Here is a 26,616-nt window from a genome sequence, read left to right on the forward strand (position 1 = left end):
TAATTTCTAAGGAACTCTTTACTATTACTTGGATAAGGAAAGTACTTTCTAGCTATTACTTCTGCTAAGGGAGAGAAACCATGTGAAAAACATGATATGAGGATAGCAGTCCTTTGATGCTTGTTAAGTGTGGGAACTTGCTCTATCTCAACTTATGGCATACATCATATGTTTATCAGTTTTATTTCCTCTTATGCCTTCATTTTCTTAGTTGCAGAATACAACTGTCCATTTCTGCTGGTGGGTTGGTGGTCTCTTGCATTTGCTAAAATTGCTCTTCACTCTCTTTATCAAAACCGTTTCAGTTATTCCTGAATTAATCAACTAACTGAAGGAAACCAAGATTATCTCAGTTGGTTAGAGCATGGTGCTAATAACATGAAGGCTGTGGCTTGATTCCTGTTACTTAAGAGTTGGACTCAATGATCCTTGTGGGTCCCTTCCAGCTCAGAATATCCTTTTAATTCTGTCACTCTGTAATTCACACAGAGACAGATCTTGAAACCTTGAGTTATTTTTGCTGCTGGAGATGTGCTGCAGTTGGTGCTTTGCTGTAGCAGGGTGTCTCTGTTTGAGGCTGATCATAAATGTAGAAATTTAGGGTTAATTGCTTTTTGCCTCTGGATGTAAGTAAATATTGTTTGTGGATTTTCCCCCTCCCCACTGCTGATGGCTGTCTAGTGACAATCACTGGAGAGGAGAGAAGGGGGAGCTCAGGAAAAGGAAATAGAGGTGCTCAGGTTCCCTTTACTCGTAATGGCAGGAAAACAGTGTCCAGTGTCCTGGGCTTGCACAGATCGCCTGGGCTGAACTTTCCAGCGTTGCTGAGCTGTCCCTTGACATTCCCTGCTTGTTTGAACCAGGATCTTTGGGAGTCAGCATGGTCCAGGGAGTTTGTGATATTCCAAGCGTGAAGGCTCTCCCAAAAGAGCTGCCTGGGGATGGGAGACTGTGCTGCTGTGGAAGGGCAGAGGAGCGTCCTGCAGAGCTGGCAGCAGCATCCCTGGAGAGGAGAGAGGAGAGGAAGGTGCTGCTGGGGCACTGTGGCAGCAGCAGTGTCTGTACAACAGCTGAGTGCCTTGATGGATGGCAGCAAGGCCTGACAGGGTTCCTTATGTTTCTGTCTGAATCAGGACTCAGTGGTTTCCAGAAATCAATTTTGGTTCTTTCATTAAATTACAGCCAGACTCCAGCTCTAAAAAATTTAAGAGTGTGTTGGTGAGAATGTCTCTTGGGAGGAGATGGTGCAAGGCTTCTTTAAATAGGTGAACATCCATTCGGTGTTTGTTAGCGTTTGGGCTTTTTTTTAATCATGCAGCATCATGTATTTTGCAGTGTTACTACTCTTAATGAAAAGGTCTTTGAATCACAGATCTTCCTTTTTAATTTCAAAATGTATATCCTTGCACATAGGTGAACTCAGTGTTTGTGCTGTGTGGTTTCCAAGTTCAGGAGAAAATTTGGCCTTCGTGTATTTTCTCTCCTCGACGTATGTGGAAGATAAAAAAAAAAAACAGCCAAAGAACAAAACAGCTTAGTACATGTCTGAGGTTTTTCCTCAATTATCTAAAAGTTGACATTACATCATCTGCACAGATGTAAATATAGAAAACAGTAGGTGTGTTAAATCTCCTGACATACTTTTAAAAGCTTTTTACAGAGGACTGACTTCACTTGAGTGGATGTTTGTGTCAGTAGAGTTGTGGCATTATGTCCGTTTTTCTTTCTGGGAGACTGGAAGTTTCTTTAAATGTTTATTTTCATCTTTTATGGTTGTGTTAGCTGTGGAGATGCTGTTATCGTTTCTGTCTTTAGCTCTACTCTTTCATAAGATGGTTATATTTCAGTGGTGTCCTGGTTATTCCTAACTATTCCTCTCTCTGCAGGTTTCAGATTTTCCCAAATACGCTTTTTTTTTCTTTCTGAACAATGATATTATTGAATGATATGGTTGAACAGATTAATAAATAATGTAGCTGTGTGGTTTTTATGAAAATTAGCTGAGCTGTTGATTTTTCAGACAAATAATGAAAACAATGCCTCCTTCAATTTCATGCTAAAACCCAGAGAATTAACAAAATAGATGTGAATATTTTGGGTATTGTGAGACCTGTCCTAGGTCCTGATTCAGGGTAAGTTCCCTGTCTGAGATAGTATTTAAGACTTAAAGAAAATCCACAGTTACCAGGCTTCTCAGCTGTCAAAGGACTTGTTAAGCATTCACTGGAAATTCTGTTTGCTTTGGTGTAATGTGTGTGTTGGGTTCTGTATTGTGCAGAGACAGTGCTGCAAGATCTCTGTCTATGGCTACTTACTGCAACTAAGTGTTGTGCCAAATAAAGATTCTAACTTGGCTTTGAAATTGAACTTTAAATATTACTCTAGACATACAAAACAAACCCAACCAATTCTGAAATCAATTTCTATTGCCTTGTAATTGCTGCATGTAAGAAAATAAGAGAGGATTTGGAGTGTGTTTTCTCTTTTGCAGGTGTTGCCGAAATAGTTCCATTTATTTAAAGCATATGATTTCATGCAATTGTGCCTGATTGTTAGTGCAGCTGTCAACAGCTGCATGCTCATTTAGCTAATTGCATTCTAGTAATATAGCTAAGCTTATTTTAAGATACACAGTTGTACATTTTTGTTTTTTTAAAGCAACTGCTCACACTCAGAGTATTTACTGCAGAAAGTTCTGTGCTATCACAATGGGCTGTCATTGCCCTAGAGGAAAGTTCAGAGCTTCCACACAAGGCTTTCAGCCAATCTAGTGTATGGATAGCACCTGTGGGAAGTTGGACCATGCCACTTAAATTCACACAATTCTAAAGGCCTTGAAATGATCTTGTCCTTGGGGTCAGTTTCATCATCTTCTCTTTGGGAATATTTTGTAGTTAAAATGTGAAACTTTAGTTTCACAAGCAGCTTGTTCCTCCTGCATCAGTGTTCTGGCTGTGTGTACAGGAACAGTGAGATTTTCTTACATACTGATCATCTCCTTCTAGAAATTTGTTGGTAAAATGAGAAATTTGTGTAAGTTATGTATGTAGAAAAAGCATATTAGGGGAGTAGCCTGTCCTGCATGCTAATTCTGGATATTTACATGTTATTTCTGGTGTGTTTTAGTGACGGGATCACAAGCAACAGTATGAAATGTATAATGCAGTGTTGTTTTTATTTGTTATTTAGCTTTATGCCAGTATATACAGGCCTCTAAAACCCGAGATGGTGGCAGCCGTTTCATTTCAAGTGCAACAGAAGGTAAAGGAAAAAGTGTGGGGCAAAAAAAAAGCACTTTGTTCATCTAATACTCTTTCTTCATGGACGTTTATGTGGTTCTTGACCTTCTAACCTTCTAGCCTCTTCCTTCACAGCTAACTTCTTGCAATAGATGGTGGTTATCTTTTTTCCTGAGTCTTGAAAATGAAATTAAGAGATCTCATGATGTCACTTGTATGTCTATCTAAAAGTTGCATCATCTTTGCATTTTGTCTATTTGTGCTTTTCTTCAATAACAACATTGCACTGAAACTGAAGCTTTCGCTGTGTTTTAACAAGAATCTGAAATATCTGGAGAGTGGCTTAGAGAATTGCTGTCATGACCACAATCTCAAGATTGCCACACTTAAGGAAAAGCACAGATACTCAGTGACACAGAAATGTTACAAAGCTAATCCTTGCTAATATCTGCAGTCTGACTATATGCTAACCAGCTGTCTGCATTTTCTGTTTCTCTTAAAAGGAATGTGTCCTTAATTCACTTACCCTCGAGTCTACCTGCTGATGTCCTGCTTTTTGGCCTTGTTTTTGCTCAAAAAGGGAATGAAATATTTACTTGTGTGTTTTTCTTTCATCTGCAGGGGAAAACTTTGAGCAGACTCCGTTAAGACGCACATTTAAATCCAAAGTTCTTGCTCGCTATCCTGAGAATGTTGAATGGAACCCTTTTGACCAGGATGCAGTGGGAATGGTCAGTATCACTTCATGGCTTTTGGTTTTTTTGTTACTTCTAGAGAATTAGTAGAGAAATAAATTAGTCTGCAGTTAATAAATCCTTTTTTGTGCATGATTTTTCCATTTAATGGAATGTGGTGTATCTTAATTTAGATAAAATATAGTAGTTTTCTCTCTCAGGTTTCTGGTCTTGGTGACCAGAAAAGTACTTTCCTTTATATGTGTTTGAATTTTATTATTTTATTCCTAAAAATATGAGGCTGGTAACAAAGTAGTAATAAGTTTCAATAGAAATTGCATGCAGCCCTTTTGATACATTCCTTTTGTTTTTCTGATTTAGACCCATATCACTGTATTGTGCAGAAATGTAACACTTAATAGAATTTAAAGTGAGATGTGATGGCAGCCTGTGGATTTTAAATCCCATTTTCACCAATGCTTCTGCAGGCAGGGGGAGGGAAAAGTGTTTTTTAATGGATTTTGTCTCTCCTTCCCCTTTTTTGTAGCTGTGTATGCCTAAAGGGCTTGCTTTCAAGACACAAGCAGATTGCAGAGAACCTCAGTTCCACTCTTTCATTATCACTCGTGAAGATGGCTCGCGGACATTTGGATTTTCTCTCACGTTTTTTGAGGAGGTCACTAGCAAGCAGATCTGCAGTGCAATGCAGACCCTGTACCACATGCACAATGCTGAATATGACATTCTTCACAGCCCTCCCTCCAATGACAAGGAGAGCTGCAGCAGCACTGGGGACTGCAATGGCACCTCTGTCTCAAAGCTGCAGCGGTTTAACTCCTACGACATCAGCAGAGACACTCTCTATGTCTCCAAGTGCATTTGTCTGATTACTCCAATGTCTTTCATGAAAGCTTGTAAGAAAGTTCTGGAACAGCTTCACCAAGCAGTGACTTCGCCTCAGCCACCGCCACTACCTTTAGAGAGCTACATCTACAATATTCTCTATGAGGTTCCTCTTCCTCCAGCAGGAAGGTCATTGAAGTTTTCAGGTGTTTATGGACCAATTATCTGCCAGAGGCCAAGCACCAATGAACTACCATTGTTTGATTTTCCTGTTAAAGAAGTTTTTGAATTGCTTGGAGTAGAAAATGTGGTTCAACTCTTTACCTGTGCCCTTTTGGAGTTTCAGATACTGCTTTATTCACAGCGTGAGTACTTGGGTTTTGTTTTCTTATCTTGTAGTTGTACTGGCACCAGGTCTTACTGTGTCCTGAATGCTAAGAGCACCACAAACAGCAGAATAGCTGCATTAAAGTGGCATGAGCATGCTATTGCAGTCTGGCTGATCTGTCTGCAGGTCTTCAGGTAAAGAAAAGCACTGTAAGGAGAGTGTTGCATTGGCTCCTGCTGTTAGACACCTAAACTTAAAACTGGCTTTTCACATCACCTCCTCTATTTGTGGTTTGACTGACCTCTTTATTGTGGGCTCTGGAACTGTGCTCCTGGATAGAGCAGTTTGCCTTTTCCATGTTCCTGCCTAGCTGCTCAGCTGAACTCCCTGCTATCTCTGCAGAGCTAGCCATGCATTCTGAAACAATACACAGTTAATTTTGTAAATACCTGGTTCTGAAGAAGAGTTAATCGTGCAAATACAGTTTTCTCTTCGAGTACCCAAAGTCACATTTCAGTTGTTACTTTGAAAGAGAAGTACCTGAAAAAAGTTTTGACTGAGCTCAAATCCCAAATCCCCATGAAGGCCTTGAAACAGTGACAGCTCTGAAGGCACAGAGCTAAAGCTTGCTTTGAAGAGGATGGGCAGCAACTGAGCTGAAATAGCATGTTTATCAATTAGTGAGTAGTGTGGGAGTGGTATCTGTTTTCTGTGTTGAAATTTGTGGATACTGGTCTTCTTACTCCACATCCTGTTGCTTTAACACTATGACTTTAAGACTATGTGGAATTATGCCAAAAGATAATTTCTGTACTTTTTCTTTTTGGTCCCAAGCTGACTAACATTAGTCCAGACTCACCCATTCAGAATGGTGTGGTTTAAGCACACAGCCTGCATTTGAACACTACTTTATAGCAGTGGTTAGGAAGCCTAAAAGATCCCAAGACAAATTTAGGGCTAGTCCATGGTCTTACTGAAATTTGTTTTCAGTGTTTACTTCCCTTGAAATAGGTGGAAGACAAATGGTAACTATTTACAAAATATTACCTACATTTAACAGCAGCCTTCTCCAAGCATGAAATACAGATTTTGTGTTAAGTGTGTTGAGATCTGTGCATAGACTAAAGCCAAGGATGGCTCTGTGTGTACAATCAGGGTGATTAAAAGTCTGTAATGGCATCATTGTGTTAAATTTCAGTTGTATCACTTTATAGACACTGTGAACTGCAAGAGAAAAACTGCACAGTAATTCAGATGCAGTCAAAAAAACTTACTGAATTGTGTAGTGGTTACTCTCTTGGATTTAAAAAACAAATTCATAGCAAATCTAGAAATACTTGTCTAGCAGACAAGCTTCTTTATGGTTTCCCCTGAAATGGATTAGGCATGGATATGTTTGAGATATATTTAAGGAGAGCTTCTGTGGATACCAGTGGAGGATTCCAAGATCAGCACCCTTGATGAAGAAGGGTGTGGTGGTGTCTGTGGAGGTGTCTGAGGTTCCTGTGGAGGGTTGGAAGCTCCCCATGTCCATCACCTGGTGGGAGCAGTGCTCCTGGAGCTCCCTCCAGGCCATCCCCTTGTGAGTGCTCTGTTGTTCCAGCCTGGAGCTCAGCTCACCTCTGGGCTGGCCTGCTGGATTCTGGCTTCTCTTTCCAAGCCTTTTTAATAGGTTCAGCTTTCTGTCTTGGGCCCTTTCCAGGTGTCTGATCAGTGGCAAATTAAAGAGGCTTAAAATAGCCCTGGAACACTTGAGTTTCTTGTTTGCAGGCTCAGCCATTTGGAGTTCAGAGGGATGAGGGATCACTTGGGACAGTTTCTGCCCACTCTTTCTCTGCCTCACTCCAAGCTTGGGCTCAGCTGGGCTGTGCTGTACATTTTATGGAGGTGTCTTGTCTCTCTGTCAAGTTCTCACCTTAGTTTTTGGTTGAAAAGTCTTCTTTCAGTAGAAAAATAATTTTTTTAGTTGTTTGCTGTCTTCTGAGCCTCAGGTTTGGTGAACTGGCTGCAGCAGTGCCTTCTCAGTAATAGCAGGTAGTTTTGTTTTTTGAAACATAACTTCTGTTAAGCACTTTCTGAGGGATTTAATCTCTCTGCTTTTTTGTTCTGTTTTCTTTAGTTTTTGTTTGTTTGCCTCTGTTGTTCTTTTCAGCTGGAATATGGTGCTAGTGTATTCTCCTCTTTCTTCAGTATGGTTGAGTAACATCTGTTTTTTGCTGTTTGTAAAGCAGGAGATATTGAATGGAGGTACAGGTGATTGTGCACTCAGTTCTAAGTGGAATCAGGAGTTGCTTTACTTTTGTAAAGGCTTTTTCATGTTCTTGCATGCACATCAGTGTGAGGTTTGGGTTGTCTTTCAGAATACAAATACTGAGTTTTTAAACGTCCTTTGAGTTTGTTCAACCCAAGACAGCTGAGGTGACTGAGAAATTTCTTGTTCTCCTAGGTCAGGCAAGACTGTGATACTCACTGAATGGGTTTAGATTTAGAATAGTACATGTCAGGATCAGCAGATTTGTAGGATTTACTTGGAAAAATACCCCTAAACCAAACACACACAAAATAACGAAAGACCACCAAAATAAAAACCAAACCCCAAACCTCTTGGAGGTCTGGTGGAACTAGATGATCTTGAGGTCCCTTTCAACCCAAACCTTTTCATAATTATATGTCTCTATGAATTTGTTGCCAAGTGCAGTTCTTTTGGAAACAAATTATTTTAGTGTTTTAAGTTTCAGTCAGTCCTTGGAGTAGGAGTAACTTCACTTGGCAGAGGAAGTGTTTTGGTTTAAGATTCCTTTGACATGTTTCTGACTTGATGCTTCTGGAAATTCTTCTTTTGTCCCACTATGTTGGCACAGCCTTGTGTATTTTGGATTGCTGTAAGCCAAGTGTGGGGAATGAATGCCTCAGTTGGATTGTCCTGTTGAGAGACCTGTCCAACATTTGGAAAAGTGCCAGAGAGGGAGGAATTTGAGGATGCTGCAAGTGCTGAGGAACTCTGGAAGAGCCAGTGGTGCTGGAGGCCTGTGGGAAGTGCCCTTGCCAGATGTTCTGTGGGAGCTGGTTTGCATTCCTGCAATTTATGTTGCTCTTGTAACTGTGAAATAGACTTATTCCTTATCTCAGAGAGCACCTAGAGCTCTTCTGAAAAGTGTGTACTGAGTTGAGACAGCTGTGAAATCTGCTTGGAGGTAATTTTTCTAAACAGCTAGAAACAAAAAAAGGAGAAATGTAATGCACTGCTGCCACAGACTGTGCTCTAGGACAGTTTTTCATTAGTTTAAAATTATGTTCATCCTGGAGTATTAGTTTAATGTCTTTGCAGTATTACTCTGCTGCTTAGCTCTGATCTCTTACATCGGACACTCTGGTTATGCCTCCAGTGGTTTAGGAACCTTGTTGCTTGACTTGCTTGACTAATCTCACAACAGGAGATGCTGCACCCCACTGCTTCTGCTAACCACAGCTGGCTCTTACTGCAGCTACAGGGCTTTTGAGGTGACTTGTGAGTTACTTGACAAATACAGCAGTATTCCATTGTGATCCAGGAAGTAGGAAGATTAAAAGGAAAAAATGTTCCAAAATGTGATGGTATAATTGTTTTGAATTTGGCTGAGTCAGAGGATTTCTGTGGGTACTTGACAGACTTCTCTCTGGTAGAATGTGAAAATGGGGAGGTGGAATTATGGTTCTTAAAGCTGCCAGCTTCTTCCCATCCTGTTCCTCTTTTTCCAGGCACAGGACCTCTCTATTTATTTTTTATTTTTTAAATCTTCTACACATAAATATTATTGTGTAGCTTCTCATACACACTTTAGGAGATAATGTATTTTATTTACAGCAGTTGGTTAGAATAACAAATCATGCTTTTTCTGTGTTCTTAAGTGGCCATATTAAAAAAGTAGTGGATTTTATTTTCCTTGCCCAGTGATCAGTTAAGCATTTCCCATCTAACAGTGCCCTAGTCATATGTCATTATTTCCCTACCAGTGCTTGTGTACAATACTAGGCCAAAAGATCATGTCATTGACACCAGAAAAAGCAAATCTGATTTCAAGGACAAGAGTAACAGCACTGCTGAAACACTTCTTCACTCTTTTAATCTTTTTGTTGTTGTTATTTTTAAATCTACTGTAATTCTTGGGTACAAGAACTGTGCTGCTTGCTTCTTTAAACCCAAAACTCCCTCCATACCCTCTCTGAGTAGGTATAGCTTATGAAAACATAGGAGTTATTTTGGTTTATATTTTCATGCTTCTTGCCCTTGTCCTTGCCTTTTGCCAGTAGCAGAATGCAGTCACTGTTACTTGCAGGCTGCAGCTGGGCAGGCCAAATCTTTGGGAATGGGTCAAGCCTTGTGAATATCCAGGATCAGAGCTGCTTCTGCAGAGAGCTCCCTGGCAGGAGGTGGCTGCCCACTGGATAGAAATTCTGACCTATTGATGTTACTTTATAATTAATGTGGAAGGCTGATACTAAAGTTAGCCTAATGACAGAGGGAGAGGTTGTATTTAAATTATCCACCAGGATCAGACAGGGGTTGTGTGTAGTAGGAAAACACTGTTTCTATTTTAAGACTTGTACTTCCAGATAAACAAGCTGAATACAAACCAGCTGCAATGTTTGTGTATCTATGGCTGCATTTAAAGGTCCTTTAAAAACTGAAGAAAATAGGGGATGGAATAGAATCTTCCTCTTCCCAAAGCTTATCATTAATTCATCACTTCTTTGCAGTCAGGCTGTGATTAAAGCTGCAATCCAATATGTAGGTGTGCAGGCAGAGGCTGGTGTCCTGGCAGAGTAGGGGAGTGTTGCTGTGGTGTTCATTGGTATTTCAGTCCAAATCAGCTTTTGGCAAAAACTTTAACCTGTTTAAGTTGTTCTCATCTGTTCTGGTTGAAGGATCCTTCATGGCAGGTCTGCTCTGAGGCAGTGACAGGTAGCTCCATCAATAACCTTTTCTACCACCACTACTTGATGTGAAAATTAAAAATTAAAAACCTAAGTTGCAGAATTATGGGTGATGTTAGCAAAACCTGTGCTGAGTTCCTCTTAGGTTGTGGGGCTCTTTGCAAACCCCAAACTCTGCAACTTTTTCCCCAGACAAAATAAGTCATGAATGCCAAGAACTGAATTTCTTGGCCTTTTTTTTCCCCTGCTGTCTGAAGTCTTGAGCAGAGGTTGGCTAAAAGATAGAATCAAAGCCATCAGTTTGGGAAGTGCACAGTTAAGCTTAATTTTTCTCCAGAGTGTTTAGAAAAATACTATTCTTACAGTTTCCATCTGCCCTCTGTGACAGTGTGCAACAGCTTCAGAAACCTCAGCACCTGAGCCTGCCCATTCAAGGGTCTTTTTCAGTTTCACAGTGTCTGTAGTTCTGTGAAAGGAGAAGACAGGCATCCCCCACACCTTAATACTCAGATATCAAGGTTACTGACTTTTTATCTTGCTTGTATTCCCTCCCCTTTCCTGGCTGGAATTGGATGTTGGTGCAGTCTCATGAAAAGGCATCCTGTGTCTCCAGTTAGTGCTGTATTTATAGCCTGGCAGAAGGCAGGAATTGCCCTAGTTGTGTGAGTGTTTCATACCCTTTCCAGCCTGGCAGCTGGAAGGCTGTTGGGATGTTTCAGCAGCTGTATTGGCACACACATCTGGTGCTGCCTCCCCCTTTATGGGATTTCAAAAACCCTTGGAGATGACTCTGTAGTTACAGATGAGGAGGGTGCAATGTTTGCCCAGCACTGTGAACTGCTGTAGCCACCAGTGCTGCATGAAAAGATCTCTGTGTGTTGCACAGGTATTTTAACACTGCTCCTAAGTTCTAGGAGGACATGAGTTGTTTTTGCATTGGACTGAGCCTTTGGTTGTGCATTGCAAAGGCTAAACAAAGCTGATCCTTTTCATTTTCTGCATAGTTATTTCAGTCACACTGTTGGCTTGGCTGCTATACAGCATGCTTTATGGACATTTAAACACTCTTTGAAAAAATGTTTATCTGAGAGATACCAGATGCCTTGGGTTGCATCCAAGGCTTCCATAGAAAGCCCTGAGCAGAGAGAAAAGAAATTATTTCTGCTGTGTTTCTTAGCTGATTACAGTATTGCTTCTGTGTTGAAACTGGTGCTCCTGGTGACCCTGGTATAGGTAGCAGAAAGTGACTTAGCATGCATTAAGGGTTAGTTTGCTCATTTCCATATGACTTGTAAAGTGACCTACTTTGGGTTGAGCTCTCTTTGTTGTTTCAGCAAAATGTGCTGGGTGTGCAGGTCTGGGTTTTCATTATGATGCCACTCAGCTAGCACTGGGTTTTGTGGTTTCTGTTTTCAAGTAACTTCTCATTTCTTTAATTTAAATTCATTTACTTAAAAGTATTTGTGAAAAAAAAAATAATTTTCTTGATGTTTTTCAGATTATCAGAGGCTGATGACAGTGGCAGAGACCATCACAGCACTAATGTTTCCATTTCAGTGGCAGCATGTATATGTTCCTATCCTTCCAGCATCCCTCCTTCATTTTCTAGATGCTCCTGTCCCTTACCTCATGGGCTTGCACTCTAATGGACTGGATGATAGGTCTAAGCTGGAACTTCCTCAAGAGGTGAGAGGAGTTTGATTGATTGATTGATTAAATACTGTCCATGACTATGAGGGAGGTGAGAAATGATCCAAAACACAAGTGCTAACTGTACCAGCCATTGTCAAGTTCTTGCTGGCTCTGATTTGGGGTAGGTCTTTTTTTCTTGGAGATGCTGACAAAAAATTGATGAAAAAGATAAAGCCCTGCTTTTGAAATTGTATGCTCTGATAGAATTCAACTGTAATTTTACAGGAACTGATGTACTGAAAATTGGTCAAAGAAGCTTAAGTTCATGGTAAGGTTCAGGGAGTATGCTTGGACTGATGGGTGGTTTGCTAGAGGGGGGATTTATTGATATGAATGACAGAAGTTTGGGTTGGATAATTAAAGAGAAAATAAGTCATGAAGTGAGCATGAAAGAACATTTTTGTGCTGGAAACATTAGCCTTGTAATGCTGGGAAGCGCAGTGTGAATTCCCCAGCTGTGGCCAAAAGGTTGTGGTGGTGAGTGAGCAGACCTCAGCTGGCATCAGCACGGGGCTGGTTCCTGCTGTGTGGGCTTAGGCTGGGTTTCCCTGCCCTGGACTCTCTCTTGGGGTTGCTTTGCATGGACCCAGCCTGCCAGGTGTGTGCACAAAACCATTTCAGATTTTCTCCTAGAGTGCCAGCTTCAGTGTGCAGCAGAATGTCAGCGTGTCCCTGAGCCACTGCTGCTTTTTGGGGTGCTGCTGAGGAGCCCTGGGAGCAGCAGCCCTGGTCAGGGAGAAGGAAATGCTCTGTACAGCTTCTGCAGCTCCTCCTTGGGGCTGGCACTGCCTTCAGCCTGCCTGGAGGTTGTCCTCATTTGTTTGATCCCCCTGTTCAGTTCACAGCACTCCTTGTAGCGACGTGCCCAGAGAGTTTAGGGGCTGCTTGGGAGGGTCAAGGCACTACCCAGGGCAGCAGAGGATGTGTCTGACCCCTGCTTACTGGTAGGTGTAACTTTGCAGGGCAGGAACTGTGTAAGTCATGGGGAACACCCTGCTTACAGGCCCTGGTAGGATTCTCTGCCTTTTTCTCTGACTCTTTTTCTTCTGTTACCACTTGCATTTTTGGGAAAGCAGAAGCGTGGCAGGTCCAGGGTTTTGTGGTGGTGCTGGTTTTTGTTTTCATTATCAGACAGTGCTGCAGCATAGCTTGACACAAAAAACCCCTTCCTTATTAGAAAAGCTGTGTGAAATTAAAGACAAGATATTTTTGTGAACCTCCAGTCTGGTCTCCATGCCAACATTGCTCTTTTTCTCAAATCCATATGCTGGTAGTTTTCATTTGTTTTTCCTGGCAAGTTCAAAGTAAAACTTTTTTTTCCAAACTATTTTTTCCTATGAAAACTGAAGTGTTTAATCTCTTGATTTCTTCATTGTCTTGCTCTTTTTTTTTATTTTCCAATGGAATAATTAATAACAGAGTATTGTATGTTCTTGCCGTGAAAACAACAGTCTATTGCTTTGGTTTACTATTTTTTCAGAATTTTGGCTGCACTGACAGGCCTAATTAATATGGTTAGTACACTTTTTAGAGATAATAGCTGATGAAATAAAATGTATATGTGGATATGCATGTTAATATGCACCATGGATATTTTCACTGTTACCACAAGCTTCTAAAAGATTGTTCTGCTTTTGTAAAGAGCTTCCTCATTTTAAAATCACTGTAATACTTTCAACTAAATGTTTTAATTTCAAATAGACATTTCAGTTATTTAAAAGAGAAATAGTTTTTGGAAGAGATTTATCAGGTTATTTTGGACGTTTAAAGTAAGGCAGTTGATCTATTTTTAGATGTTTGAAATGAAATCCAAGTACTATTAAAAAGTGATCACACACCTCAATTTACATTTTGTTTTACAGGTAGCCTTTTATGTGGAGGAGTAGATTTTTGCTAGTATCTTACAGAGATGAGAATTGTCTGGGAGGGGAGGACAGGCAAGGCAGAAAGCAGCAGCAACATCCCCATGTGGTGGAATTTGCTGTGAGACTTCCTTGTGCTTGTGAAGTTTCAGCTTTTCTCTTCCTTATTTGGAGAGTGAGCTCTTAAAACTTTGTGCACAATGAGTTTGAGCTAGTGTGAGAAGTCTTTCCCTTGGTAGTCACTGCTGGGTAAGGTTCCTTGTGAGCTCTTGAATCCTTTGCATTGCAGGCTCGAGATGTAGCTGTGGCATAGAAGTGGACTGGACACTCCATTCTCTTAGGAAATACTAAAAAGTTATCCTGGACCAATAGATTTGTTTATTCAAGGAGTTAAGTAGACTGGGAAGAACAGGAGCTGACTATTATTGAGGTTTTCATCATAGGGAGTTTGCTTTGAAAAGCCCAGCTAACCAAGAAAGAAACCCAAACAGACCCCCATAGAACAGCAAACAAAAACTGCCAAGCAACATGAATGATGTGTTGTTGTAGAACAGTAGAGAGGGCATATGGATTCCATTATTTGTACTTCAATAGAGACAAATTTATCATCAGTATCAGAGGGGCTATTAATATATTTAGCATTGTTTATCTCTGAAGTTTGGAAGGCATATCAACCTTTATGAACTCATCAGGGTTATATGAGGAGCTCCTCTAGGCTCCTGATAGCAGAATTTTCCTCACTTGGCACAAAGGGTATACAAAGAGCTGTTCTGTGTTGTAATTTATTCTGAGTTCTGCAAAAAATTTTTTTTTTCTTTGTCTTGAAACTGCCTAAGCTGCATCTCTGTTCCTAATCTATTTATGTGGATGTGTGGGACAGCTGCTGGAAAAGAAAGCAATATCAGATTTAAGCAGGGGCCAGAGACGTGAGCTTTGAGAGAAAATCTAGTTAGTGCTTCTCAGTTGAAGGGCATTGTGGAAGAAAACAATATTGCTGTCTAGCACAGCATGGATACCTCAGTGCCACTGTAGACTTCTTCATTGTGGTCTTATAATGAAGTTTTAAAAGGACTAATTTGTCTTGCTCAAAGTGTTTTAGGCTAATAATGTGAGAATACTGTCTGTCCCAACTCAGTTAGGTTTTGGTTTTGGTTTGGTGTAAGTCTTGCACACATATGCCCTTAAGGCTTGTTCTGGTGGCAGCCTCCCATATTTGGGTCACATCTGGTGTTTCCAGGGGATGCTTTACCATGTGAGCATGGAAATCCAGCTGTATCCTAGAAGTTAATGCTTGCAGCAGATGATGATTAAAATCTCCAACAAAAAAGTTGTGTTAGTACAAAATTCAGTTTTAGGTTATCCCTTGGGTACATCAGAACAGTCCCTGATGGGGAATTCATTGAAGACCAGCAGTGACCTGCAGAGCTGACTCTGCAGCCCAGTAAAACCAGGAAATGCTGAGGTTTGGTGTGAATTAAGTTGAGTTTCTTGTGCATGCCAGCAGCAGAGTGCTCCTTCCCACAGGTGCTGCTGCTGTGCTGAGGGCTCTGTGTGTGCAGGAGCATCCTTGTGCTTTCCCTGGCTTGTGAGGAGCCCAGGAGGGAAAGGAGGGCATGGAAAAGCTGTGCTAGAATGGGGTGCTGCAGATGTCAGAAAGGAAGGGAACAACCTGTGGCTGTTTTAGGTGTTGCTGGCAGAAGTCTGCTTTGTTTATCAGTGAAACTCATCAATAAAAGTGGTTTTAGCAGCTTCCTCTCAGATCACAAACCTAGCAAGTACTGAACTAAGATAGGGTTTTTTGATGTGTGTTTGCAGTTCCTTCTAAAGAAACTTCTGCAGTGCTACAGAAATACATTTTTAACAAGCAAATTAAACCATTTCATGCAGCAGGATTTGTGTGTATATCTCACTACTCTAATTTAGGAGAATGGTAGAAATTTAAATTATTTTCAGTGGAACTAAGCAATGCTGAGTTTCCAGCACTGGTGAAATCAAAGTAGTACCTCATTAAGAAGCCTGTTTTTAATGAAGTGCTCCCAAGGGTCTTGGGCAGTAGCTTTTTCTGTTAAAAGTTGAAAGACTTTAAAACCTAAAATGCATTTTTGCTGCTAGTATAAGACAGATTATATGTATTCTCAGTGTTTTTATTTCAGCCATTAAAAGGATGATTCAGTGCTAAACCTGAAGAAATTCTGTGGGTTTTTATTTTTGACTGTTGTTTCAGAAGATAAGAAAGGTCTCTTGAAAAGCCTTTTTTCTTCTGATGCTAGCACATTAGACCAAGATAATTATTGAAAGATAATCACTGCTTTGTATGCATTCTCAGGCTGTCTGCTGCTGGCTTGATCCTTGATAATACTGCAAATTTCTTGGCAAACCAGAGTTTTATATTTTCTTGTACTGCAGTGTGAGCAGCCACCTGAGGAGTTTGTGAAGGCTTTGGGCTGTGGGCTGTTCTCACTCCCAAATTCTGGGAGTGGGCTGGCATGGAGGACAGCAGTGCTGACAATAAGTGCAGGAGGTCCCCACTGGCTCACAGCAGTGGCACATTGTGGTGGTGTTCACAGGGGTCCCAGCATGAGGGAAGAGATGAGAATGTTGACTCCATGATTCAGAAGGCTTGATTTGTTATTTTATTATATATATTGTATTAAAACTATACTAAAAGAATAGAAGAAAGGATTTCATCAGAAGGCTAGCTAAGAATAGAAAAGGAATGATAACAAAAGCTTCTTCCAAGCCAGCTGACTGTGATGGGCCATTAATTAGAAACAACCACATGAGACCAATCACAGATGCACCTGTTGCATTCCACAGCAGCAGATAATCATTGTTTACATTTTGTTCCTGAGGTCTCTCAGCTTCTCAGGAGAAAAATTCCCAAGGGAAGGATTTTCCATAAAACATGTCTGTGACAGCACAGGAGCATCCTGCAGAATTGAGGCTCTCTGGAGACCCTTGCCCCAAGTCAGCCATGTGTGTGCACAGCTGCACATCCTTGTTCTGTGTGCTGGGGCACTGGGGGATGTTTGCAAGGTGGGCGCCAAATGCTCAAAGGTGATTCAGGCTGGAGATCAGTGGGCTTTGGCCTTTCAGTGCTGTATTCAAGCAGAAGCTGAATAATTTCCTTCTGTGCTTTTTAGCAGAGCTGATAGGAAGGATGTGAGCTTGATGCAGGCCCTGCTAGATCTGTGTGGGGCTTTGGCCCTTTCTGTACCTGAGGTCAGACTAAAGAATTGCAGTTGTCTTTTGCTTTTTGGAATGGATGGGTGTGCTCCAGACCCCACTAAGGCCATGGAAAATGGTGCTGTTGGCTTGAGGGAACCAGGCACTGGCACCAGGCACACAAACACTGATTTGCTTAGATGCACATTTCTAAGGTTTGTAAGGCTTTCACCTGGACACCCTGTTACTTGGAATGCTGAAAGTTTATGGGAAGGACAGGTTTTTAAATTAGGATGTGACATCCTTGTTCCTTAGTGTAATGTCTCAGGAGAACCTTTTATTGTAGATGATGTAATGTGTCCTCTCCTGTGACAGGCTGCTGTTGAAGTGAAGTGGGGTGTAACTGTTTTGGGGTTTCTTTTGATCAGAAAACTGATATGTAAGCAACAAATAAAAGAATATGACTGTTCTAGAAACCTGGAATACCAAGTACCTAACTTAAGGATGCTCTTTCAATTATATCTCTACTTACACATATTGCCAAGATCTTGTCTTTATATTACTTTAGTTTTGTGTGAGTAAAATAATAAACTGTATCCATGTAGAGAACTGTCAGCTATTCACAGCCCACTCAGCTGTGCTGCCTCCAGAGACAGAATAACTAAAGCCTTGTGGCCAAAGAGCTCCTTTATTTTTCTGCTTTGTGTACTTGGCCAGTTCCTAGCATGCAAAATGCTTTGGATGACCATGATTTCATAAATAATGAGTGCCTTGTAGTTTTTTCTTACTTTTTGAGTAGGGGAGCCCTCTCTCCTTACTGTATTCCATTCTGTTGGATCTGCACTGTGGCAGCATAGTGAGATTGACTGCTCTGGTGTCTGTCACTGATTTACTTCAGATTTCATTTTCACAGAAAAAACACTGGTTTGGTACCTCTTGAAGGGCTGTGCATAGAGGTGTTTTTGCCATTTCTGTTCCCTGAGGAGCATGGCCTGTTCAGAAGTTTTTGTGAAATTCTTGAGGATGACCTCAGCTTTCCTGAGTTCAGAGAGGCTGAAGTCACCTATAGAATCTTTGCTTATGGATAGTCCTCTATCTTATGTGTTATTTACCAGGCACTGGATAACTGCAGAGTGTCCCTGAAAATGTTTTTTACAGTCTATTTAAAGTATTGCTGCACACTGACTTTTTAAAAAATGCTTCCATAGAGGCCAGTTTCTGGAAAATGTAATTACAAGTTGTATGATAAGCAATCGTTGTTAGGAGCTCAGAGTATTTAAACTGTGTGTATTGCTCTTAGAGAGGAGCCCTGCAGAAGGGAAAATCACATATTGGAAGAATTAGCCAGGTGTTAGCCCAGATATTTATAAGCAATTTTAGCAAACAATGAATTTGGCTTTTCCTTCCATTAGCAAGGAGTTTAATTTCAGTGTGAGGATTAGGGTTTCTGCATGGGTAAGGTTAATGTTTGATTTCCCTTTGGCCAAGTGCTTTGTGGGTGCACCCAAGCTTATTAAGCAAGAGTGATGTTTTCTGCAGAATCTGATCCAAAAAGGAAGGAAAGTTGAATGGCATCAATTAAAGAAAGTTGTAAAAGGAAGTAATACAATTAAACTGTTTGAAGAGTTTCTTATTGAGTCTGTCTTGCCATTTTGCAGACTGCTTGAGGCAAATTCAATGCTTTTTGTTTCTCCCTCAGCACTGATTGGTAGGCATTGTGCCTGGTCTCAAAGCTTTATTTCTCTCCTGTCTTGAAGTGCTTGCAGTGTTTCTGACAAATCCCAGCTGATTTGGCTTGTGATTGTCACAGAACCATGGCTACAGTGGGAGCCTTGAAGCTCCTCAGTTGAGGTGCTTGCTTCAGATGCTGCCTTGGAGCAGTGCTGATATTTGGGGAATTTCAGCAATCACACCTGCCCTGCATAAAAACTTTCTAAGGTGCACTAGAAACTGCTTGAGAATCGATGTGTTAATTCTCTTTATTGACCTTGGATTCCTTTGCAGCACCTAATTCAGTTTGTGATTTAATTTCCAGTAAAGCATCTATACAAGAGATATCAAATTGTTTTATGTGCTTTCCTTTGAGCATAAGAAATCAATCTCCATATTGAAATGTTAGAACATTAGGAAATAGAGAACTGGATTTATACTTTCCTTTGTACTATGAATAATATTGTAGCAGGGCATGAGCTGGACTAGTTCTGTACAAGCTAGTGTAATATGTCCAGTGGAGTTCTGCTTTAAGAATTATTTTTTCAGTTTAAATGGTGAAGTTCAATAAGATATTTGTGTTTTAAGGAGAGTTGACACCCTCTCTTCTATAGAAACCTGTCACAAGTACTAAATGTATATTTTCATAAGTTTACTTAGAGCAACAAATCTCATCAGGCACAGCTTATTCTAGTTTACCTATAGTCAGTCCCACAGAAATTCCTACCAGAACTCCTTGTAGTACTGATTTCTGGGATCATTCACCATTCATTCCATGTGAAGTTGATGTCTTCTAATTATTTCGTTCCAATTAAATTGTGGTAATGCTTCCATCCTCTTGCACTTACTGAATCACAGGAAGTAACTGCAGATATGTCATTTCTCATAGACCTGAAAAGTGTTTTTGCTGCCAAGCTGTAGTGAGGCCTGCCTTCAGAGATGGCTCCTAGAATGATGCCATGCAGTTAGGTTGGAAGTACCCCACAATCTGAGTGAAATATTTTGTATGGTGAAGGTTAAACAGAACAGTGACAGTCCATGTTGATTCTGCAGGGAAGAGAAACTGAAATGCTTCCAGAGAAGAGCAGAGTTACTTCTCTGTTCTTAACTTTCCAGCAGGTTTCACACATGACTGGGGTTCTTGCTGTGATGTGTGTAGTTATGTAATGTCTTGAACCCATTTGATTTTGCAATGCAGAAGGCAAAAGGGGAACCTCCCTCCTTGCCAAATAAAGAGTGAGGTAAACCTTGAAAGATGCAAAGCTTTTGATCTTGCTGTGGAAGCCACATAGGTGGTTTTTCTTTTTTTTTTTTTTTTTTTTTTCTCCCTCACCTTGGTGTTTTTTGGTGGTGAGTTGGAGATTGGAACAGAAAAACAGAATGGAAACTAGTTAATTTCATTTTTCCCCTTGGAAACAAACTTGCTCATTCAAAGAATTGCCTTAGTTGTCAAGGAAATTGCCTTTTGTTCCTTACAGAAAAAGAGAAGATAACTTCATTGCACTTCTGCAGTATCAGCACATCTTTTAGATTGAAATTTGCTAAATCTTTTAGAGAAATGCACTGATAATCTAAACAACAGGCAGTCACCTGCTTTTATACAAACATGTATAAAATAGAATTGCATCTATCCTGTAGTTAAAATTTACCTGTACATGAATGAAAAAATCACACATCTGTACCTAATTTAGGTTATCATCTATTTTGTACATAGTAAATGTCTGTAAAGTTATTCTTCTTTTTCAGTTACCTCCTCAAAAGACCGGGAAAGGTAAGTTTTGAATTACATTCTTCAAAGCCAACCAACCAGTTCAGTTATGGTTGGGGCAACTCTGTTTTACAAAACAACCAAACAAATGCAAATGTCTTTGAATCTTTAAATAAGCTCAAATCCCAAAGATTAATAATGTGCTTAGTGGTGCTGTAATGGTGTCCTGTTCTAAATTAAATCCCAGGCAAACCTGTGCTTTGTGGATGTAGACAACCATTTCATTGAGCTGCCAGAAGATCTACCCCAGTTTCCAAATAAACTTGAGTTCATTCAGGAAATTTCAGAGATTCTGATGGCTTTTGGAATTCCACCTGAGGGAAACCTGCACTGCAGTGAAAGTGCCTCCAAGATGAAGAGCCTCAGAGCATGTGACCTGGTTTCTGATAAAAGAAATGGGAACATAGCAGGATCACCTCTGAATTCCTATGAGCTGCTAAAGGAAAATGAGACTATTGCAAGACTCCAAGCACTTGTTAAAAGAACAGGTGTGAGTCTGGAAAAGGTAAGATATGAAATGAGCTGTACTCTCTCTGGTCCTGCAGTGGCAGATGGGCTGAAGTCATGGTCCACAGATGCTGGATGTCTGTCTTCACTAGAAGGAACTTTCTGTTCTTTCTTGTTCTCAAACCTTGTGAGCACCTGTAGAGACAAGGACAGGCTTAGGAGAGAGAGGGAATGGGATTTAACCCTGCAGCATCTGGGAAAATCTTTGCTATCCACCAAGTGTTTCTTTACCAAAATAATGTGTTTTAAAATAGCACTTTGCCTTGTTAATTCTTGATTTTAAGATTTATTCTAAATTGGCGCCACTATTTAATGAGTTAAGTGGCTAAAATTGACATCTAGATAATGCTGAAGTTTGCATCCAGTCTTCTATAGATACCTTATTCATTCTGTCAAGAATATATATTATTTTGCTTATATGTAATATATTTGCCATGAGGTTACTGTGATGATGCTTTTTTCTGGTTAATGTTGCAGAGTTCATGACTGTCTGATTCCCTGCAAGTGGACATGCACTTGGTGATCCTGATTGGATTTTTTGAGTGATTAGAATTGTGAAACAAAAAACACAATGCACCCCTTTGTGTATAAAATATACTAGCTGAAAGGCCTGGGAGTTTTTTTAGCTTTTGTGGAATGGAGTGAAGACTTTCACTGTTGGTGATTTTTTTCCCCCTATGAATTGAATATCTTAATTTTATTGTTTTTTTGATAAATTTTAGCCCACATCTTAACTGAAAATGCCTTTTCATTAAGATTGCTCTGAGTTGTATAGTTGGGAATTGTGATTTACACTGCTAAGGACTTAGGCTACAGCAATTGGGTGCTAGTCATGCACAGCTTCTTGTTATTGTGCATTTGTCTTCATTTGAAAGCTGGTATGTGTTTAGCAGCTCTAAACCTGGAGTTATTTGACACCAGATATAGATTTGCCTAATATGCAAGTTTTTAGGGGTAGTAAGAACCTCTGAAAAGCCTGTACAGGTGGTTGAAGGGTAAGAGAAAGTTAAGGCTGTGGCATGCATGGGCATTTATATGGTTGTTATTTACCCTTTTTAAATTTAAAACATATCTAGTGCTAACAGTACTAAAGTAAGTTTTGGTTTATTATGAGAAATTTTCTAGGCAAAAGCTTCTGTCTGCATTTTTTTGATTTTGCTCTTTACAGTAATTATTTTTCTTTATTGAAATGTTGACTTGAAGAGTAGCAGCTGAATGGCAGATGAAAATCTTGTATGCCTGGAATACCTGACAAAGCATCAATACAAATTATTTGTGTTTTCCCTTACTTTTTCAGCTGGAGGTACGAGAAGAGACCAGTAGCAAAAAGGATCTTAAAATTCAGTGTGATGAAGAAGAATTCAAGATTTACCAGCTAAACATTCAGATTCGGGAAGTTTTTGCCAACCGCTTCACACAAATGTTTGCAGATTATGAAGTGTTTGTCATTCAGCCCAGTCAGGACAAGGAATCCTGGTTTACAAACAGAGAACAGATGCAAAACTTTGATAAAGTAAGTTGTCATAAAAAGGTACATTGATATAAGAGGTAAAACAGTATTCAAACTTAAGGCTTTGTGTATTGGGCCATCAGATGGAAAACTACTGTAAAAATGGTAATTTCTTCTTTAAATTTCAGTGTTCCCAAAAAAGTCACATCTAAGGTATGTGGAAAAGTATATAGAAATACAGACTTGGAGAGCTAAAGATTCTCTCAAGAATACTGTATTAAAATGCAGCTTGCTCTTGCAAAAATAGCTTAGAAAGTCTGTCTTCAGGGCTAACCTCCACATTAAGATTAAATATTACAAGTGGAAACTGTTTGATTTTTAACCAGAGGAATTGCCAAATATGTTAATGAATTAAGTCACGATCCCAAATAATGCTTATGTACCTGTGTACCACATTTATTCCTAAGTCTTTTATAGAGAAACATAAGACCCAGTTCTTCAAATTTGTGCTCTGTCTTCTTTGCTGGAGTTATTGTGAGCAGGAGAGCTCACATGGGTGAAGATTGTTGCAGCACTGTCTGCTAAAATATTCATGTGATTCCCCCCAAGTTGTATGAAAAGATTCCCATTGATTTCACAAGCTGTGAGCCCACTCAGAAGTAGCAAATATGCACACCTGCAGTATTTGGTGGTGTGGTTTGCTGGGATCCTGTTGAAATTTTTAGGAGATGAAGGAAATGCTAAAATCACAGTGTACCAGTTATTGTGCTGTACAGTAGGTGATTGTCCTGATTCTGAAAATTTCATACAGACTGCCTGTTTTGGGGGTAGAATTGATATGTATAATAAACCCAGGCTTTAAGTGGCACCAAAGCACTCTCATACGTCCTTGGTCAGAAAAATTGGTGCTTCTGGTGGATGTGTCTCTCTTTGCAGACTCCCAAACACTCTTATCTCTTCTTGTCTCTTAGGCTTCTTTCTTGTCTGACCAGCCTGAACCTTACTTGCCTTTCCTCTCAAGATTCCTGGAGACCCAAATGTTTGCTTCCTTCATTGACAATAAGATTATGTGCCATGATGAAGATGACAAGGACCCTGTTTTGAGAGTTTTTGATTCCAGGGTGGATAAAATCAGGCTGTTGAATGTCAGGACACCGACTCTGCGCACATCTATGTATCAGAAATGCACAACCATTGATGAGGCTGGTAAGGGCCATGAGGCACTTGCTTGACAGTTAGTGCAACTGGTCAGTGCTGTTTGTTGTAGACATTAGATTAAGTAATGATTCATGCTTTGAAACCTCAAAACACCCAGACCAAAATAGTAGAGATGTAAAGCTTAAATGGGGGACTAAACGTTTTCTGTGATGTTGAGGTGTGAGATGAAATTAATGTAAGGTAGAACTCAGATGTTTTCCTGCATGCTTGGTGTGTGAAAGATGTCTGAGCTTAAGAAGATAAACATTTCTCTCCTTTTGGTGGCCTTCTTTGATGTCAGAAACACTCTTGTACTAATGTCCCTGTTGAAATCAGTAAGCAACTTCCACCTCTTTCTTTAATTTGACATCTGCTTTTAATTGAAAATATGTGATTGTAGATACATGTCTGATTAAAACACCTTAACAAATTTAACCTTCTTACTATTTCAGAGAAATCTATTGAATTAAGGCTGGCAAAAATAGATCACACTGCAGTTCACCCACACTTGCTGGACATGAAAATTGGACAAGGGAAATATGAGCTTGGATTTTTTCCTAAGCTTCAGTCTGATGTTTTATCCACTGGCCCAGCAAGCAACAAGTGAGTAAGCTAAGGCAACAGGTGCTGAATCTTGGCAAGATTTGTAGAACAGTACTAAAGCAAAGTCTTAGAAAGCAAAGTCAGTTTTGGGGTTGTTTTTTTCAAATGGGAGCAGATCAGATGATGTGGGGTGGGGTTTTTGCTATGTGTGGTTTGATTTTTCTTTTTTTTCTCTTTTTAAATACAGACTTCTTGAAGCAAATTATTTACCGAAGAAAGCACTCTTATGTTTGAGATGATAGTTTTTGTACTTTGAGTTATTTAAATTATTGTCAATATAAAAGCAGATCCCCTTATTTGATCTTATGTAGGAACTAGCAAATATTTTAGGATATTTTCTTATAAAAACCTTGAAGTGGGAGGGGCAATGCTTAAAATGACCAAAAAAAGGAAGAATACAGAGCAAATGTATGTGATTGAATATTGTAAACCATTTTGGTTGCCCAATATTCCAGAGATTCTTTGTGTGTGTGTTTGCAGCTGCGCTTTGGCTGATGTAACTGATGTCAGCATGTTCACAAAGTGTAGAATGCATAGAATAAAGTGGAAACCTCTGATTGCCTCTGCCCTTGCCCTGCCTCCTGACACTTGGCTGATGTTATTCCCCACGTGCAGGTGGACAAAGAGGAATGCTCCTGCTCAGTGGAGGCGCAAGGACAGGCAGAAGCAGCACACGGAACACCTGCGTCTGGACAATGACCAGAGAGAGGTGAAAATTGCTCAGCTCTAGAGATCTGATTTTTTTTCTTTCCTAATGGCCTGAGAAATGCTCTGCAACCTTTATGAAATGTCTAGACAGTTACTTGCAGCTCTTGTCTGCTCTCCCTTAAGTGTATTTAATACAAATGAAGTAGCAGACCAAAAATACTTAATTTTCTTATTATAAAAGTTATGTCATTTTTGCCCCTTCTCAGGACAAAATTATTTCATCCTACATATAGGAGAGTTCTCTGAAAATATAATCATATGATTTCAAGTTGTTCTGTTGTGTTTTTTTTTTTTTTTTCTTTTAAAGGGGATGAGTGGGAAGAGGGGAATTAATAGTTTTCAGCCATCTATTTCCTATCTCTGAATAACGTAGTGACCCTGTGTTTCTTTTGTGTATTTGATGGAGGAAACATAACCATCTCTAGAAAGGGATTAATTTCTTCCTAAAATCAGGAGCATTGCCTTTTGGCCTAAGTGTCTTCTGTAGACCATAACAGAAGTATTAAGGTGACAGAGTGAGAGACAGCCTCATTGCTAAGGTGAAAGTGTGAAGCCCACCCAGACTGTCACGTTTGTGGCTGCCTGTTTTTGCACAGTGCAGTCTGATGCCGACTTACCCACCTTCTGAACTGATAAACCTCTCTCACCACTGCTCCTACAGCTGACACAGTTTTTCTTTGTGGTGAAGTGATTTTGAAAGATCTGGGTGAAGTGAACTAATTACAGTACAGTTTCTGATTCATATGGTACAGACTGCAAACTGTTACACCAGGTGTTGATTTATGGGTAATTCCAAGAATAGACTGGCTCAAAATTTTAGAGGTTTTTTATTTGTTTAATAATCCCAGAGTTTTGCTTTTGTTTGTGTGTTGTTCATTGAAAATAATATTCTTTTGCCTTGTTAAATATCCTTAGAAAAGCTTAGTTTTGAATTTTAGTAGTCTTCTGTCTGTTAGGATAGTGTTTTGAAACTCAAGTGAGTTTGTTCAGTTCATCCTTTTATGGTAGTGATGGATTTAATTGTCTTCCTAGTGTACTCAGTTCTGGAATTTACTTACTGGTTTGTTAAAATTTTGTTGAATTATAGTGTCATCTCTGTCATCCATAACCATGTAACAGAAAAATGTCTGCATAATAAAAAACCTCTACGAGTAGTTTCTGGCTTTGACATGTTCCATATGCTCAGCTAACTCTAAAGTGCTTTTTATTAGATGTAACAGAAATGAATAGTAGTTGATTTCTAACCTCATTGCTGTGCTAAACAACACAATTGTTAAAGCATGTAAACTTCTGAGCTAATTACAAAGGCAAAAATCTACCTCTGGTCTCTGGGGTGTTTTGTTTGTTTTGTTTTTTAACTGATTCCTCACAAGTTCATTTCCTATAGGAGTTATTCTGTTGCGAAAGGCAAAAAATATCTGAGGAATAAATACTTTGAAATGCATGCTCAGCTGGGGGTACTGAGTGCCAGTGGTAATGGTGCTGCTGTTTTAGGGGTTTATGCTGCACCTCTTTGATGACATAATGGTGGTTGAACATGGACCCCTTCTCTGGGTGAACCTCAGACTCCACAGTAAATTTGAGAGTGGGGAGGGAGCTCTGCTGAGATGAACACAGGGGTCAGGCTGAGCAGGAGGTGTCAAACTGCAGCCTTGGGAGTTTTAAACTAATTGAAGCTTTGTGGCAGCCAACAAAAATCTGTGCAATGGAGACTTTTTACTTGCAAACATTTGTGCCCAGTGGAGGGCAGAGTTTACCCCAATCCACTGATGTAACACCATCTTTTCTTTTTCCCTTTCAGATTCATTACTTACGAATTTATGTTTATGTTGAATGCTTGGGAGTTCTGCATTGTATTTTGTCTTCACTCTTTTCCTTTTCTGTTTTGCATGCTTGCTTTTATTACTTCATATGTCTTACCACTTTCACTTTACATCTGCTTGGCTTTTTGCTACC

The 26,616-nt window shown here is 39.9% G+C and overlaps 1 protein-coding gene across 2 annotated transcripts in view; it reads left to right on the top strand.

The window, feature by feature from the left end:
* Nucleotides 1–26,616, top strand: part of DENND5A (DENN domain containing 5A) — a 64,282-nt gene that overhangs the window by 15,289 nt on the left and 22,377 nt on the right. For both annotated transcript variants that reach the window (XM_063158492.1, XM_063158493.1), the window contains exons 2-10: nucleotides 3,190–3,261; nucleotides 3,861–3,970; nucleotides 4,461–5,121; nucleotides 11,497–11,684; nucleotides 20,383–20,700; nucleotides 22,000–22,215; nucleotides 23,124–23,358; nucleotides 23,802–23,952; nucleotides 24,568–24,661. In XM_063158492.1, coding sequence (XP_063014562.1) covers nucleotides 3,190–3,261; nucleotides 3,861–3,970; nucleotides 4,461–5,121; nucleotides 11,497–11,684; nucleotides 20,383–20,700; nucleotides 22,000–22,215; nucleotides 23,124–23,358; nucleotides 23,802–23,952; nucleotides 24,568–24,661 — 2,045 coding nt within the window. The remainder of the gene's footprint in view (nucleotides 1–3,189; nucleotides 3,262–3,860; nucleotides 3,971–4,460; nucleotides 5,122–11,496; nucleotides 11,685–20,382; nucleotides 20,701–21,999; nucleotides 22,216–23,123; nucleotides 23,359–23,801; nucleotides 23,953–24,567; nucleotides 24,662–26,616) is intronic.

The sequence above is a fragment of the Melospiza melodia genome, chromosome 6, assembly GCF_035770615.1.
Source record: "Melospiza melodia melodia isolate bMelMel2 chromosome 6, bMelMel2.pri, whole genome shotgun sequence".
Taxonomy (NCBI): Eukaryota; Metazoa; Chordata; class Aves; order Passeriformes; family Passerellidae; genus Melospiza; species Melospiza melodia.